The 18179-nt window shown below is 41.2% G+C and overlaps 1 protein-coding gene across 3 annotated transcripts in view; it reads left to right on the top strand.

Moving 5' to 3' along the window:
• The window catches only part of sema5a (sema domain, seven thrombospondin repeats (type 1 and type 1-like), transmembrane domain (TM) and short cytoplasmic domain, (semaphorin) 5A), a 174088-nt gene that overhangs the window by 86907 nt on the left and 69002 nt on the right, over positions 1-18179 (top strand). For all 3 annotated transcript variants that reach the window (XR_003273311.1, XM_026179439.1, XM_026179438.1), the window contains exons 5-10: positions 177-239; positions 2929-3027; positions 7762-7975; positions 9274-9559; positions 11875-12010; positions 16992-17196. Coding sequence is in view for 2 of the 3 variants with exons in the window: in XM_026179439.1 (XP_026035224.1) it covers positions 177-239; positions 2929-3027; positions 7762-7975; positions 9274-9559; positions 11875-12010; positions 16992-17196 (1003 nt within the window). In the remaining variant the exon portion in view is untranslated. The remainder of the gene's footprint in view (positions 1-176; positions 240-2928; positions 3028-7761; positions 7976-9273; positions 9560-11874; positions 12011-16991; positions 17197-18179) is intronic.

Raw genomic sequence — 18179 nt, 5'->3', positions numbered from 1 at the left:
ATCAAACTGACTTCAAAAAGGTGGGAATCATGCCCATGGCTTAGAGCTGGGCATTGTTTTGTTTGGGCTCAGTGAGTGCTTTTCAAAGTGCTTCATGATGATGACATGGCGCCCAGTGTTTGCTACTTCTTGATGGTTTATTGGTAGCCTTACACAGCTTTTCTTTTTCTCTGCAGGAGGCTGAGTGGCACTGCGATGAATTCACCAAGGGAGCCTGCTTCAGCCGTGGAAAGTCTGAGGTGAGTTGAGGCGATGGCTGAACTGTAATTGTGCTTTATCGGACACTTGTCACTAAATTGAAAAGAAAAAAAAAATACAAGTTTCAGTGTATTTTTCAGTGAACTCGTCTCGCTTGCTACTTACAGTTGTTTTCTTGCACACGTTTGTGCACCAGAACTGATATTAATGTGAAAATTCATGGAATTTCCCAAAATGTTTTGTTAGAGTAACAAAAAAGATAGTCGATTACGAACGAAAATGCAATCCTTCAGCATTTGCTGAAAGACTTTCTAAATTACAACCCCGCAGCTTTCATGTTTCCTCAACCTTTTTCCTGCGGGTTTGGTAATCTACAAAAATAACACCTGAATGAATGCTGTTCACTGGAGGAAATGAAGTGCCCAGATGTTCCCACCAGCACATCAGTGCTGTATAATAGCTTTGACTTGAAAGCTAAAAAAAAAAGAAAAAAGGAAAGAAATCTTCTAAAGACACTAATCATGGATCTACCAGCCTTTTTGTCTTTACAGAAACAGTTGATCGGGTTCAAAGAACACAAAGGAAAAATTATGATGAAACATAATGAGGTTTGAAAGCAACGTGGGGCTTCTAATGTGGCTTTAACATATGGACACATGGGGAATCCCTGCTTTCTATATGAGATATACCTCAAAGACAATTCAAATAAAATTTAATGTGAAGTAAAGACCTTCCCACCACACCTTAGCCTCTATTTATGGATCTTGTTCAAAGGGAGTTCCTATTGTTTCGTTCTGTGCAGTGTATGTGTTTGTACGTGGTTAGCGTGCATATTCCCCTACAAAACAGATGGTTTAGCGGCTAAACTTGACTTGTAGGTGAACTGCCCAGCCCTGATCTGTGTGTGTCTGTGCGCGCGCACTACTGTGTATTTATCCTCCTGTGAAAGGTGGTTAGGGACCCATAATAGGCATGCACTGGCTGGCCAGCATAAGATAGCTGTTGTGAATTACAGACCAAAGCTACCTCAGTCCTTGAGAGTCACTGCTGTTTGGCAAGGCTGAATTGTTTTGCTCACTGTTCCCTTCTGAGGATCAGCTCCTGTGATGTACACTAAGAATAGCATTAAAAGACTTTATTCTCCGGCAGCTGACAGGGCTTTCGATGGTTTATTACCTAGCTCAATGCGGAGCAATATACCATCGCTTAAGCTATTACACAGACACCGTCCCTGTGCTTTGAGTGAATTTACAAGTGATTGTTTGGGGTTGTTTTTCTTAATGCACGCATCCGCTCTTCTTTTGTGTATTTGATTTATTCCAGCTGGGAAAAGAAAGGAGACTTAAATTGACTTGACAGGACTTGATTGCTGCTTCTGTTTTGTTTTATAATGTGAGAGCCAAGCGCAGCAGTCTCTGTATTATAGTATGGACGCAGAACATTTGTCAGGAAGTTTTCATAAACAAGTCAAGACTGTGAGGCTGGGCAAATATTAAATATGCTGGTATTTACTCTAGAAACAAACTGCAGTGAAGGATTGAATTATACGGGCCCCTTCACAACCCACGCCTGTTCCTCCACCCACACGCGCGCATGCGGGTATACAGCGCGTAACAAGCTGCACAAACAGCACAGATATATAGGCACGCATGACATTAGGCGCGACTGCTCGTACACGCGAATAAACACATACACACATACTTTGGCCGTTCTTAGCACCAGGAAACGAGTTGTTTTACGAGTCAGCCTTCATCTTGATAGGGGGAAATAAAAGTCCTTACCCTCCTTCCTTCCATCCTCGCTGTGATGCCCTCCACTCCTAAATCAGACCCTCGAGAGGGGGAGTTAGGGTTGCCCTGGGCACTTCAAGTGGCTCAGACAATAGCAGATTTATAAGGTTTTAAATTTCTATGAGGGGCCTCACCAACCCAGCCATGGCCCCTTTCAGATGGAGGAGACCCTATGAGTTTATTACCTTGTCCTAGGACAAAAACAAATGCCGCTCTCTGACATGAATACTGACTCCTGCTGTAACATTTACTACAAAATGACTCCTGCTGATGGAAATTGCCAGAAAGGCTTTGTGGAAGCCGGACCGTTATATTCAGAGTTCATGACTTTCAGCGACAATCATTCTTTCAATCAATCACTCACTCCGTCAGTCCCACTTTATTTGTGCGCTTTTAACCAAGTGCTGAGTGGTTTTGCTAGAAACCCGGGCCAAAACCTCAGAGGAGGACTGAGCCAAGAAAGGAGCTGTGAACATGTACTTCAGCATAATTTAGAGGAAAATAGTTTGAATTGATTAATGTAGAGAGCTGGCTAAAAGAGTGATGATTAAATAGAGTGTATGAGAGTCTACACTTTATATTTCACTTTTTGACCAACCAACAGAGACAAAGTTATTTTCTAAACCAATCCTGAGTGGTACTCTCCCGCAGCCGTTACATTTATCTGTTCTTCACTTTATTCAGATCCCTCTCCAAATCCAGCCCCTGTTGAATTAAGATGTGACTTGGCTAAGCCAGGTGGGCATTAGCCTTGATTTGACTCTGTCTAGCTTGCCCACGTTCCAGAGTAGGCCTCCTGTGGTTGCAGGTGTTTTTCTCATTTATTGGCATAAAGTGTAATTTTGTCTCTACCTGATGCTGTTGCTTGTCAGTGGATAGATAATGGCACTGCTGCTAACTGCTAACTCCGATATGTGTGTTTGCTGGTGTGTTTCCACAGGAGGAGTGCCAGAACTACATCAGGGTGCTACTGGTAAATGGGAACAGGCTGTTTACATGTGGAACCAATGCCTTCACCCCCATCTGCACCAACCGAACGGTATGAACAATGCCAGAATTTGTCTTGGCTTCTGCAACGCTGCATTATTTTGACCTTAACTTTCACACAGAGTCTTATCATTTATATCACTTATATCATTTATATCTACTATATCCCTGATAGTGTTAATTCAAGGGAAGTTGGTATATTATTAATATATTACGTAAATCCTTCAAGAGTGATAGTCTGCTAGTATTTTGGCTCGTTACCTATGTTTTCAGTGTTATATTACACTGGTAGTGAGTATTACGACATAACACATACATGCACCTGCGAAAGAAAAGATTAATTCATGTGCAATAAAATGTAGTCTTTGCAGTGTTGCTACGTCTTCATGCAATAATATCAGAGGCCTGTTGTTCAATAAGCTAGCAGTTCATCCATCCACCCACCCATTCATCCATCCATCCATTCACCCATCCATCCATTCACCCATCCATCCATCCATTCACCCATCCATCCATCCATCCATCCATCCATCCATCCATCCATCCATTCACCCATCCATCCATCCATCCATCCATCCATCCATCCATCCATTCACCCATCCATCCATCCATCCATCCATTCACCCATCCATCCATCCATCCATCCATCCATCCATCCATCCATCCATTCACCCATCCATCCATCCATCCATCCATCCATTCACCCACCCATTCATCCATCCATCCATTCACCCATCCATCCATCCATCCATCCATCCATCCATCCATCCATCCATTCACCCATCCATCCATTCATCCATTCATCCATCCATCCATTCACCCATCCATCCATCCATCCATCCATCCATCCATCCATCCATCCATTCACCCATCCATCCATCCATCCATCCATCCATCCATCCATCCATTCACCCATCCATCCATCCATTCACCCATCCATCCATCCATCCATCCATCCATCCATCCATCCATCCATCCATCCATCCATCTATTTTCTGCTGGGTTCAAGGGGAGCAGCAGTCTAACCAGAGATGACTAGGCTTCCTTCTCCCCAGTCATCTCCTCCAGCTCTTACAAAGCAATACCAATGTGTTGCCAAATTAGCTGAGAGATGTAATCTGAAGGATTTTCATTTTTCATTTTGAATGTCACTTTTCTCCTTTCCTTAAGTTTAAGACTGAGTCTAGCCAGCCTTTGGAGGAAGCCACCGCTTGTGTTCACGACTTTGTTCTTTCAGTTACTCCCCACAGCTCATGGGTTCATAGGTAAAAGTGACAATCTAGATCCAATGTAGTTCCTGCCTGTGGATTGGATGGTGGCTAAATGAAGGAGGTCTTAGTGGTCCAATAAGATGCCTTGGTTAGATCTTGGCTTTGGTAAGCAAGCCAAAGACTCTTCTAGATGAATGTCTTGAGTTTTTATTACTCCTCCAGCCTGCTTATGGAAATCTTTTTATATACCCCGTCTTCAGGTACTAGGCTAGCCTGCACTTTGAAAAATCATACTAAAAAGGGATATTGGGTTTGTTAAAATGTGATACCAAGGGGTCTTGACGAAGCAACATTATCTGTACAATTATATTTGTGAGTATGTATGTCTCACTTTCATGTTGAGTTTCGAGTTGCCAGTTTAGTTGTTCTCTCGAGCATCCCTGAAAGTCGTTATTTTTTAATAAGCCTGCAAATATTCCAAATATTAAGACTGATTGATCGGTGGATGTCGTCAGAAAGAAAGGTCAAGGTTGATAAACACACTTAATCAAGGTATGATTGAGATCTTAATATCACAGGATTCTCTGTACAAGCTCTTGTGGCTTTTCTTGCCTCCTGTTTTGCACTCTGGGATGTAGACTAATTACAAAATAAATCTTATTAAGCTCTCTTATTTTGGATGTCGTGTTACCTCAGACTTGTTAAGCATCGTAATCAAAACATTGCCTTAAGCTCATTACTCCTGAAAATCATGGTGCTGGCCTGCAAGTAAACAGACTCCCTGTCTCATCTGTTCTGCTTTGTCCTTCTTCATGAGTCACGGCAATTACTTTGCACCTTTCTAGCACATCACATTGTCTTTTCGTCTCCTATATTTCTTTCTACCGTGACGCAAGGTTTTCGCTCCTCTCTCTCTCCTCCTAACTCAAATTCCCTGCAGCTCTTAATCCCGTGTTTTAAAGGATGTTTAGCTGGACTTTTCATTTTGAATTGCTATTGTGTTTCAGCAGGCTCTTGACACAGTTGAGCAACCCAATATTTTTCTCGTGAAGTAACCACCGGTTTGCGAGTGGCTGCAGCCCTTTCACTTTTATTATAAAAGCAGCACTAATAACCATGTTTCTTGGTAACTGACGTGTCAGCTGAGAACCTTTTTTTTGTTGGTGGTGGTGACAAATGCTCACTGATGTTAAGTATAGAGCAGCGCTTAAAATGTTAGAGTATTGTTCTTACCTTAGAACAGCAATAAGGCCATAGCATAGATATCTAGCTCTCGTTCTGTTGTGCGTTTAGAGGAGGAGGAAGCAGGAGCTTACTATTATGATGACATTTGTTTTTGTCCAAAAGCACTGAATCCAAAGGTCACTGGCTCGTAATGACTGTTTACCGCTGTGAAAATACATATAGTTGAAATGCCATGGCATTATTATAGCAGTATTTCATCAGGCGCTGTCATATTTACCCACTGAACGTCCGTTAATGTGAAACACGAGTTGGGAACAGCAACGGCGACGGAATCACGCTCGGACAGATTTACTATCAGCTGTGGTGATAAACAGACAATGAGGAGAATATTAATGGTTTAATAAGCGCTGGGAGATGGATGATTAAATGCTGTTAACCATTTGAGTTTTTTGACTGACTTTCTCTCTTGATTTATGTCTCTATTTTAAGTTGTTATAGTGGTCCTAGTTGGGAATAGATTCGATTATACACTATAACTCATGCTGCAGCACAGGATGAGAAGGAGCTTCGCCTTCTGTTCATGGTTACTTGACAGATAGGCACTGGATGTGTCATATAAAGTGATATCCCCCGTGTCTCTTCGAGGATTACTGTTGACAACTCTGTCCACTAGCGCATCTCGGATCAGACATAGGGCTTGCGGCTAGACTTCTTGCTATAGTGGGTAGTTTAAAATTCTCTCAACGGCTTCTCAGTAGCACCATACACAGCATCCCGCTGGCACTCGCAGTGATCTGTCTTCCACTGTGAGCTGTCTCTTTCTGCATCGTCTCTATCAGGAGCATTCAGAGTCACTTCAGCGCCCTGTTCTCGCAGCTGCCGGGTCTGCCATAGAGACAACTGTCACTTCACTTCCTCAAAATGCGACGGATGCACTGCGTTCTATTTATCGCTGCTGCTCTTGGTTTTCTAAATGGCCCGATTGACCTTAGAATGACTATTCCGGCCCACAGAAAGAGTCCAGTCAATAGCAGGCTTTCATCTCGGCCTGGCAGAGATTAGACAGGGCCGCTCTGTCTGGTGTGGTTTGGGCGGAACAGGGGTGGCAGGAATGAACAGAACTCTTGATCCAAATTGACCAGCTCCGGGAAATTGGCGGCAGAAGTCGGCTGGCTCGTTATGGAATAAGGGAAGGAATGCACAGATTGATGAAAACGTGTGAAAAGCAAGGGGAGCATTTGAAGCGTTTGAGACTTTGCACTGTCACTTGGAGTGGATAGAGTCATAAATGTGGAACGAGGCTGATTGATAGAAAAGTAATTGCAAATAGAATAATTTTAATTATTCTTTGTGCATGTCTAAACCTGAGATTAGTGCAGTCATTTTGCATCATGCATTTTTTGTCCCCCATCAGAACTCAGATGAACTCGGATGGGAGCACGAACCATGAGCTAATCCCCGTATACTGTGTTTACTTTTGCACCATAAAATATAATTACATCTTGGATTTAAAAATTGCATTACTACTTTTTTGGTATTCAAGGCTGCGTCTCTAAGCTATGGCCTGTGCTTCTTCTCCTTTTTTTGGAGGAGCAACCAGAGCAGTGTGTCAGTGCTAAGCCGGGGTCATGCTGTAAAGTATTTTTAAAAAGCGGGGAGTTGGATTTGGCTTCATATTCAAAGGCAATATGCAACAGAAGACTGCATCTCACATCAAGCCTCTTTTTGAGCTCAGAAGGGCTTCTTAAAGTTGTGGTATAATAGCGCTACAGCCAGAAAAACAGCTGCTTGTCCTGTAGAGACATCAGAAACCAAACCAACTAAACAATGCAGCCAAGAGTAACTTGATTTAAGAAGCCGGTTTAGGAATTTTATTGGTTTTATAACAGGTGGTTTCTTAACGTTGGACTTGAAACAGCTGCTGTGTTGCTGTGTTTTACGTTGCTAATGATTCTAAATGTGTTCTTGCTGCTCCTGAAGGTTTTGCTCAGATAGATCTATGTGTGTGTTTCTCAGTAGATGTAAACCAAACAAAACATAATGAGAGGAAGTATTTGTTTCCATTTTTTTCAGTCTGCAGCATTTGCATATTGGCAGGAACAAACAAAACATTACCAGACTCCTCCAGTTTGAATTTTAATGCTGCCCTTTGATACTATGTCCTATATTTTTATGCAGGTTTTCAAAAATAATCATTTGTGTGAAGAAAACAACTCTTATTCCCACGAGTGTTTCTTTTCATTGCTTTGGCTTAACTCATGGGATACTCATGCTAACAATCAAAATAAGCTTCTTTTAGTAGTGCGTATGGAGCGTCTGCTTCCAACCACTCACTGTTTGTTTCCTCTTTAGTCTCCTCGCCTTCATTGTCTTCTCTCTCTGTGTTGCAGTTGACTAATCTGACAGAGATCCACGATCAGATTAGCGGAATGGCTCGGTGTCCCTACAATCCCCTCCACAACTCCACCGCCCTCATCACCTCCAGCGGGGAGCTGTACGCCGCCACTGCCATGGACTTCTCTGGGCGAGACCCCGCCATTTACCGCAGCCTGGGCGGCTTGCCACCGCTGCGCACTGCCCAGTACAACTCCAAGTGGCTCAACGGTGGGGAGCTGCCAAAGTTCAAATGAATGCTACATTTTATGCAAATCTATGTAAAAAGTTGTTACATAAAGATAAATGGCCATTTCGAATAGAGAGAAACACCATAGGAGGATTTGCTTTCTTTTTTGCTTTATCCCCGCGCAGCTATCGAACATTAGCACTGCAGCTGCCGGGGCTTCAGTTTGTGACTTCGACGATGCTTGAGCTTGGCAGATGCTTATGTAGCATGGGAGTTGGAATCTGTCTCTGCTGAAAGATTATCTTCCACCTTAAATCTGCTGCGCAATGCTGTTTTGGCGAATGCTAAGAAAAGAAGATCCTCCTCTCATAATTGTTCTGCTGCATTTCACCTTAAAAAACAATTAATTCTTAAGTTACTAAGCAACTAGAAAATCTTTATATTTACCGTCTAGGAGGGGCATAAAATTGTGAATTCATCCAACAAAAAAAAAAAAAAAATCAATGTCTTTTCCCCTGAACGTTCAGGCTGACTTCAAGCAGAGACCTCCTCAGTGCAGATTGGGCGACTTCAGAGCGCTTAAGGTGTCCAGCCTACAGAGGAGCAGGTCAATCACTATCTTGTCAGCAAGTGACTTTTATCTGATTCACATTTAAGTTAAATTGAAAAAATAAATTAAAAACTACCACATACATTGCTTGGCAGCAACCTTCTGGGAGACGGTTTAATAACTAATTTTATGGCAAATTGATTTTTTTTCCACACTGCCCTCCAAAGGTGCAGAGGAGAAAAGAGTTGAAACGAGGAGGTGCTGGGGAGGGGGTAACTTTCATTTAAACCTGAATTAAATCACTGTCAGTGAGAATAAAGTGTGCGGTTTAAATCCAATAATGTCATACATAAAGATGAACGCTGTAGTCGTGACAGTGTCGTGGAGGTCGTGTGTTTCAGATAGGGTGAAGCTATTACGCTACACCTGTTTTGGTCATTTCTCATCCTAACCTTTAGGTTTGGGGAGTGAAAAATGAGTTTTCTTATTACAACACAACGCCATTAATAACATAGCCTGTAGTTATTAATCCTGATCACCTGCTGTTGTGTGGGCTGAGTGCTCGCACACACTGCGAGTCAATCAGTCATAGCACATACCTCGTTCGCTCTCCCACTCCGTCTTACTCCCACAACCTTAAATAGTTTTCTTTCTGTATTTTTTCTCCTTTTCTCTGCACTTTATCTTTCTTTTGGCATCCTTCAATTTTTCTTTCTATGTCTTCTTTCTCTTTCGGACATGCCACCTCCCATTCATTCCCCTCCTCTCTTGTAACCTTTGCCTCAACAGAGCCGAATTTTGTGTCATCCTACGATATTGGCAACTTCACATACTTCTTCTTCCGGGAAAATGCAGTGGAGCACGACTGTGGTCGGACGGTGTTTTCCCGCGCCGGGCGGGTGTGTAAGAACGACATCGGTGGCCGCTTCCTCCTGGAGGACACGTGGACAACCTTCATGAAGGCCAGGCTGAACTGCTCCAGACCAGGAGAAATCCCCTTCAACTACAACGAGCTGCAGGGAACTTTCTACTTGCCTGAGCTGGAGCTGCTCTATGGCATTTTTACTACTAATGTGTGAGTGACATGAACCGTAATATTTATTGTTCCATCCACAGAAAATTAGCAAAACCCAGATAATTTAGCTACTGTTGCTACACCTCAAGCTTTCTGATCTCACGTGGCAAGTATCATGTGGCTAATGCTAGCTATTTGACTAGACATTCTCCTCCTGCTAAGAACCTGGGTTTCCCATTGTTACTGCCTAATCCATACCAGAAACACGCCAAAAGGCCTTCCTGTCCTTTCCTTTCACAATAAAAGTCTGTTACGTCTATATTGAGATTGCAGTAGCTTAAAATGGTGACATGGTAGTACCTATACCTCTGTGGCTTCCCTCAGGGCAACTTGGCTTCCTTGCAGAGTCCAAAGACATGCATAAAGTTTGGTGATTCTAAACTGTCCATAGGTATGTGCATAAGTGATTGCCGGTCTCAGTATTCGACCTGTGACAGACTCGCGACCTGCCCATGGTGTACTCTTACCCTATGCCCGCTGGGATAGGCTCCAACTCTCTGCTGCTCTAATAAGAATAAGGCAGAAGAGAATGGATGTACGGATGAAGGGATAGTCTTAGTTTAGTGAATACAGTAAAGTAAAATTCAACATATGTTTTTAAACCTTAAAGTTTGACTTTAATTCATAACATTTTGCATATAAGAAACAAAAATGCTGGCACGCACGTAGTGGAGGCGATCACTGCCATCGAAGTCAGATGAAAGAAGAGCTCTTTGTAGAAACAAGAAAAATGTAACACGTGCGTTACTTTACACACTGAGACTGATGCCAGGTAACAATAGTTCAGTGACTTTCATCGGTCAGCAGCAAGAAAATGATTTTTAAAAATCTGTAGCTGTGATAAAAAAAAAAAGTTCATATATTGTTGTACAAGTTTTTTAAAAAGTTCGGGTTTCTGTGTGCTGATCAGGTACTGAATTACTAAACTTTTTGCTGTGTGTTGCCAACAAAACACATTTTAAGTATACCCTCAAAAAAGCAAGTGAAAGTCTGGAACGACTTGATTTGAGAACCACTTCTAGTGTCAGACTGAATTTTCCAGCAAAAAAGAAAAATCAGAAACCTAGAAAAGTTATCTTAAAAATGTGTGTGTTTGTTTGTTTCAAATCATTCACCAATTATTCATTTTAAATTATTTTCCTTGGTCTTTGATATCATGACTAATCAGAATAATTCAGTTGTTTATTCAGCATTTATTTGGTTATTCTTTTAAAAATTATATTTTTTGTTTTCATGTTTTTCACATAAATTTTAGTTCATTTTAAATGGGAAATTCTGTATGAACATGCTATTAAATTGGGTTATACATATAGCTGGTTCACAGCAAAAGTTACAAGTCAAGGTATTTTAAATTTTAAGGTAAAGATCGTACAATATAATAGAGGACAAAACAGGACATATCTTTGTTATATTTTATGCAGCGAGTGTATATAATTGAGTGTTGTGTAACCATATTATTGTCTAGAAATGTTCATCCTCATAGCCCAAGTTATCTACAAAGAGGGCTGCAAATCCCATTTATTCCCCACAAAAGAAGCTTATCATCTTGCTCCACACTATATTAGGTATATGGGAGTATAATGAAAAGTATTATTTTTTTGTTGTCGTAAACATCAAAACCCTTTCCCTCTTTTTGTCTCGCCATCTTTCTTTCCTCCTCCTACCTCGCTCATACACACAAACACACCTGTGCGCCCCCACGTGCACACACAGGCCATTATTAAAAGCTGAGTAATCAATTCTGTATGGTCAGTGCCTTCACATTGCTGAAAAGAAGTCTTTTGAAGGGTATTGGAAACATTTCCCCCTGCAGGCACAGAGTTTAATGAACAGCTGCACTGGATTATAATTCACACCGCCCAACTCTCACTGTTTGAGTTGAGAGTTAATACTCTCATTCTTTACTTTCTCGTCCGAGGGAGGAGACCGGTACTTGTTGAAACTGACAGCTTAAAAAGTCAAAGCTGTATTTCAAGCATGAGATCTGTACAGTTAATCAGACAAGGCGAACAGCTTAATTGTGTCCCATTGCTGGATTTATATTCCAATAATGACCATCACTTACCCCGGCGTCTGCGTCTGTCTGTCAGTGTTTGATTTGTGTTGTTTGTGAGCAGTGCAGACATAAAGAGGTCAGCTGTACAAATACCAAGAAATGCTGAACAGATTTCTACTTGCAGTATAGTCCCCCTTTTTTGATTTTGGTTATTCTAACACTTACTTCTGTTTCTCTCTGTCTCGACATTCATCCTTTCCATTCTCTCATCACCCTCTGTTGGATTCTTCCTGCCTTTTTTTATCTTCCTGACATTCAGAAACAGCATTGCTGCCTCTGCAGTGTGTGCCTTCAATCTCAGTGCCATATCACAGGCTTTCAACGGGCCCTTCAAGTATCAGGAGAACTCAAGGTCGGCCTGGCTGCCCTACCCAAACCCCAACCCAGACTTTCAGGTAATGAAACTATTTAAGTCTGTTTATTTCGCAAACAAACCACAAATGCTTAAAAAATGTGTTTAATTTAGTCCCAATAATGCTCTCAGCTCTGTTGGACTAAAAGCCAAAAAGCGTTACAGTTATTGACTGTGCAATGGAGACCTCACTCACTATTCAGAGAACCCGGGTTAAGCCTGGTAACCAAACTCACTAGCATGCTAACACTATTGCTAACGCTATTTTGCTAATGAGAATGCTAATTACTTCAGTTATCCCAATCCAGAGCTTTCGAACTCCACCTAAATGTTACAGATAGAGTCGATCAGATTTATGCTCTGGGGTTTGATGTCTGCACAAAAATTAATGCTTGTCAAGGCCAAAGTTTTGGACCAGTGATGCATTCCTCCATGCTGCTAGCATAGTTAAAACCATATGTGATGGAGCAGCTTTTTAAAGGATGTATGTGAGGTAAAGTTGAGATCTAGCTGCCCTTCTGTGATTGTGACTGATCTCTTTCTTTTTAAGCTAGGGGTCATTTAGACTCAACACACAATCAAATCAGTCATACAGTACAGCTGGGAGCACGCCCAAGGAAATATATGCATTTAGTGTGCATGCTGCATGTGTATGCTGATAAATAAATGTGTGCTTGCTTTGATCGGCCTTGGTCAGAGTCCGAGGAAGCTCTTCACTCTCATTAATTTTCTCTCTCTTTCAGTCACCTCTCTCCTCTGCTCATGAGCACACACATTACGACCGCTCGTTATAAAATCCAGTGATTTTTACAATGGCACAATCATTCCTTGAAGATGTCTCATAGCCTCGTTCTGTGAACTGTGGGCCTCCTAATAAACTGTCCTTGTTTTGCACAAGTGGCACTTTATGTTTATGCTCCATCCTAAAACCCGCAGGGGCAAACCAAGCACCTTATTCTGATTTGAAGCACTCCTCCATACTGATGGCATAGCGGGAATGCTTTATTAGCAGAAGAAGTGGCTCTCAGTTGTTGCAGGCTTAACAGATAGCGAATGAGCTAATCCTCGCAGCTCTCCGTGAGGGATTCAAATCCCTCTGAGGCATGGCTACCAGTGGTGAGCAAACCCCTTGTTTCCACACATCATGGCCCTCGACCGTTTTCCCACCAACAGATGCATGAGTATTCACGATGCCTACTATCGAGAACTAACGCAGACACGTTATCTGTGGAAAAAGTGGCTGAAATGCACATAGAGAAAAATGCTGGGTGTGATAGTATTCTAAAAAAAAAACATGCACATACATATGAATTTGTAAGCTGTCACTGTCACCACGTATTCACATTTCTGCACATCAGCACCATCAAGAAAACCAGTGCTCCTTATCTGGTCACAGATGTATCCTCTTCAGCACCTTGTACATGTAGGTACATCATCGGTGGGGGGGTTCTATGCACTATAGACTTTTATACGGCTTCTTCCTCTTCCATCTCATCTTTCCACTTAAGCTCAGGCACAATGGCTGCTCCTCACCACTGGACCGATGCGCACTTTATCTAGGTTTCAGTGACATCTTCATCAAGCATTTGTCAATGTTGGAGGATTAGATTTACGAGCACAGGATTTATAGCCTGTCCTTTTTTTTCAGGCCTTTCTACAAGCACACCTACAAACCTACACACACACACACACACACACGAGTGAATGCACAAACAAACACCTACAGGAAACTTGCAGCCATGAAAGCCACTGGCCACGTACATGTCTACCGTACACAAATACGCCCTCAAAAATAAAGGGTTATAGATTGCTGCCAAATAGAGATAATTATGACTGCGAGCTCATCACTCAACACACACATACTGGTCATTGATTGAGAGCTTAATTCCCTGTCTGTCTGCAAAGAAAAGCCCCCCATTTATTTGAACCACGCGGATTGATTCTGGAGAGTTTATTCAGGCGATGAGTCATGTTTGCTGTACATTAGGAGCTAATGCCTTCTATGAGTTGTATAGGTTTTCTGTCACTCTGTAATTGCTAACAGTAAAAACACATTCATTGCTTATGTCTGAAAATAAACTTTAAAGTTCAACTCAAACCCAAATATGAATGTCCTTATTATGGTTTATATTTAGATGTCAGGAAAATAAAAGTGTCAGTTTTCTTTGCCTTCCTTTGGCTGTTATATATAATCATAAAATTGACCAATAAAATAACCAGATTTAGTTCTAACCCACATTGTTTTTAAAATACTGAATAACCTGGAAGGTTAGGGGGAAGAGAGTGGAATAGCATGCTATCAGACCGACCCACCTGGATGGATTTCTGAGTGGCACTTATCATCCTGCCAGAGCGCAGTCCACTGGTGATGCACGAGACAGCTGATGTTGGATGGGTCCTCAGCCAAATAATGGCTGTGTCCCTCACCTTGACTGTACTGAGGAAATCACAACATCCATCTCACGGTTCATTCACAGATGTCATAGACCCTCACTGGTCAGTGTCTGACTTTGTCTCACTGTGGCAGAAATATAGTCACAACGACACTCTGGGATTCAGAGACACGCACACAATGCAAGGACAAACCGCAAAAGGAAGCCTTACACGTGCGTTGCTATTCAGGCTGCATCGCGTAGACACGCAGCACATTTTTGGCACAAGCAGGAAGTTCATTTTAGGCAGTCTGGCACATGGGCACACTCAGTGTTGCTCCTGCTTGTACTTCAGGGCTTTAATTTCCCATTTCCTGATGTGGCGAGGGCACTGATCCATTCACCAGTGTGGGGAAGCCCTCTACGATTCTCATCTGTCAGCCCTGGGAAGGCCGAGGATTGATCTCTATAAAGTCTCTGTCATGTTCATACTGTAGCTAGTCAGCAGGAACTAATTACCACCCAAGGTCCAGTTACAACCAAGTAAGAAATGAGTGTGTATAGTTATCCTGGAGCAAACATGATCCTATGTACAAAACAGTCATTTGGGCTGATGCAAGTGCAGAACAAAGCTTATTTTGCTTTTCTCTGCTTTATCAGTTAGTATAGGACTATTCTTTGTGAACTGGGCCTCAATCCATGATCCTGAACCCAGCCTGGGACCTCTTTTACTGAAGAGGACATGCATGGTTAGCTTTACTCATCCAGCTCTCCCTCAGCAGAAATGGCTTTATGCCTCACCTTGTCCCTTTCAGCTTGGTGGAGAAAAGGATCTACATTTCCACTTTAAAAAGCATGAGGATCATCCTGTGAATACCAAGTGCCTCGCAAACATTGACTTTTAGAGAGCTGAGAAGCACAGCCAGGTTTTCAGTATATAGCTTTCAGGTAATCCAATGTGTTTTCAAATAGTTTATGTACCTTTAAGAAGTACAGTTAGGTCCATATATATTTGGACACTGCCACAAGTTTTTTTTTTTTTTACCTGTTTACTGAAACATTCCAATTATAGGTATATAATGGACATGGAGATAATGTGTAGACTCTCAGCTTTTATTTGAGGGTTGTCACTCAAACAAGCCTTTTGTTGATCTACATATTTTATTTTATTTTATTTTATTTTTTACATTATTTACATTTGATCTTTTACATTGTATATAATGTCTATTGATTTTATTGTTTATTTTAATATTTTAATATTTGTGTACAGCGCTTTGTGATTGCCTGTCTGCGAAAAGCGCTTAATAAATAAAGTTTACTTACTTACTTACTTACTTACATTTAAACTGGACGAAGGGTTTAGTAACTTTCGAGCCACTGAAATGAAGGTATTGTGTTAAAAATGCTTTAGTTCCTCACATTTTTATGCAATCTTTTTATTTAAAAAAAAAAGACAGCTTTAAGTCTGCACTTCCATTGCATCTGAGTTGTTTCATTTAAAATCCATTGTGGTAATGTACAGAACTAAAAGTAGAAAGAAAAAGTCTCTTCCCAAATATTTATGGACCTAACTGTAGATACACTTTACAATTTGTTTAAAATCTCAGTGATCACGTTACACAGAAAGTTGCAAAGTGTTTTTTTTTTTTTTTTTTACAATAGTAGTGCACTGTGATGTGTGATAGTGATGGCTGGAACTATACTGAATTTGAAAAACGACGTTTCAAAATCGTAAAAATCGTTTTAGTAACATCCAATAAAAAGATTCAGTTAACAATACAGTTTTAAAAATGAACACACTTGGGTTTTACAATGTCCTCTAACGTGAAAAAGGAAACCATACTCCTCTTGACTCCTTAATATTTCCGTCTTTAAAATCCCATTTGGAGAGTGTTCACTTTATTGAACTGTTTTTTTTTTTTTAGTAATAGACTCTGGGAAATATGTTACATAGCGGATATTTCTTATTATAAGCCAGCGCCGCAGCACTGACTCTGCTTCAGTCGCAGGTCTCTACCGGGACTTGAGAACTCCAAGTAAACAATGCCTGATAAAATCTAATTTATCTGTAACAATGGAATTCACTCATTTCTGTGAGACACTTCTGTTGTTTTGACTGCAGATTTTTACAGTCCAAAAATCGTGGGTGCAAGCCATTTTGAGTGCAGGGTGGGAGTTCTTTGGTTGAATGATATTGTTGCATGCTTTATTTTCAGAGTAGCAATAACGAAGACCTGAAAAGTGATTTAAGAAGATACTTTTGAGGTAAAGAATGACAAAATCAAGACACACTGTTATGGGGGTACCAATAAAGCTCACCAGCAATATATATGCATATGAGGAGAAGAATCTAATGAAAGAGATAACTACTTGCTCAGTCAAACATCACATTCAGACTCCTTCCATCAGCCTCGGTGTATTGACTACAAAGTCTTGAGGTTGTGAGGATAGAAAACCAGTGCAACGACTCAGCAATTGACTTTCAAGCCTTGTTCATTTAATCATTCAATCCCTCCCTTTTCCATCTCTGGTGGTACTTCTGAACAAAAAGCTTAAGCTTATTAACTTGCCATCCCAGAGGCTTTTATTAATGAAATCAGTCAAGCCTTTTCTTTTTTTTCTTCCTTTCCGACTCCCCTACCTTCCCCACAGTGTGGCACCATCGACTCCGGCGCTTACGTGAACCTGACTCAAAGAAACTTGCAGGATGCGCAGAAGTTTTTACTGATGCATGAGGTGATCCAACCTGTGGTTCCTGTGCCCTACTTCATGGAGGACAACGTCCGCTTCACTCATGTGGCAGTGGATGTTGTGCAGGGGAAAGACACGCTGTTCCACATCATATATTTGGCCACAGGTAGGTCTTTAAGATTGCATCTACATATTTCTTTTTCATGCACATTGAGTTTTGGACCTTCTGATGTCAATGTGTGACATATTAAAGGGTCTAAAAATACATTTTCTCTATTAGCTTCTTGTTATGAGGAACAGTATCCTACATAAACATGTTATTTATTTAAAGTGGGCAAAATTAGAGCTAAATTTGTCTTAATTCATAAAAAAGGGTAATTATTTTTCAAATGTTAGCTTTAATTGTTACTTCGACAGCCATGAATATTGGTTGTCACAGTAAAATACTTAAAATTATACTCTCATAATTGAAGTGCACTCTGTACGTGAAAAATAGGGGGCTGTGTGAAGACAAATGAAACCAATCTATCAGTATGATTATCATGTAGACGCCAAAGCTCTGTCTTTGACATGGGTTTAAATCACTTTTTTACCTCCATATGTTCTCCATATGCACTGACGCAACATAAACTATTATGCAGGCAGGCTCACCACATGTCACTCCCATGCAATCCCTCATGAAGAGATCATAAATACCATGAAACAACAGACAGCGATGCATCAAAAGCAGACAGATGGATAATTAATAACACACACACATTCAGCCCTTGCACGGTTACCCAGTCTGACGTGCGTGGTGCCGTCTGCTTATCAGTCCACTGTTTGATCATAATGGCGTGACAATATGTGATGTTAGACTTGGCAAGGTGGGGGAAACGGTATCAGCAAGACACCAGATAGGCACCAGGGTGTCTTTATTATGATATAACACACATACGTGGATTATGAACAGGTGTACTGAGCAGAATTTGAATGTAGTGACCCACTTCACTGTGCTAATGTACCATAAGCCCACTGGGAAATGTCAACATGATCTTCCTGTTGTAGCGTCAGTGTTATTTTTGGATATCTCATATACAAGCATACAAGTTCTTTTTCTCCCTCTTACTTACACACACACGAAAACACACACACACAAACACACACACA

Source organism: Astatotilapia calliptera, chromosome 9 (assembly GCF_900246225.1).
Source record: "Astatotilapia calliptera chromosome 9, fAstCal1.2, whole genome shotgun sequence".
NCBI lineage: Eukaryota > Metazoa > Chordata > Actinopteri > Cichliformes > Cichlidae > Astatotilapia > Astatotilapia calliptera.
This window is presented reverse-complemented; position numbering and strand designations above follow the sequence as displayed.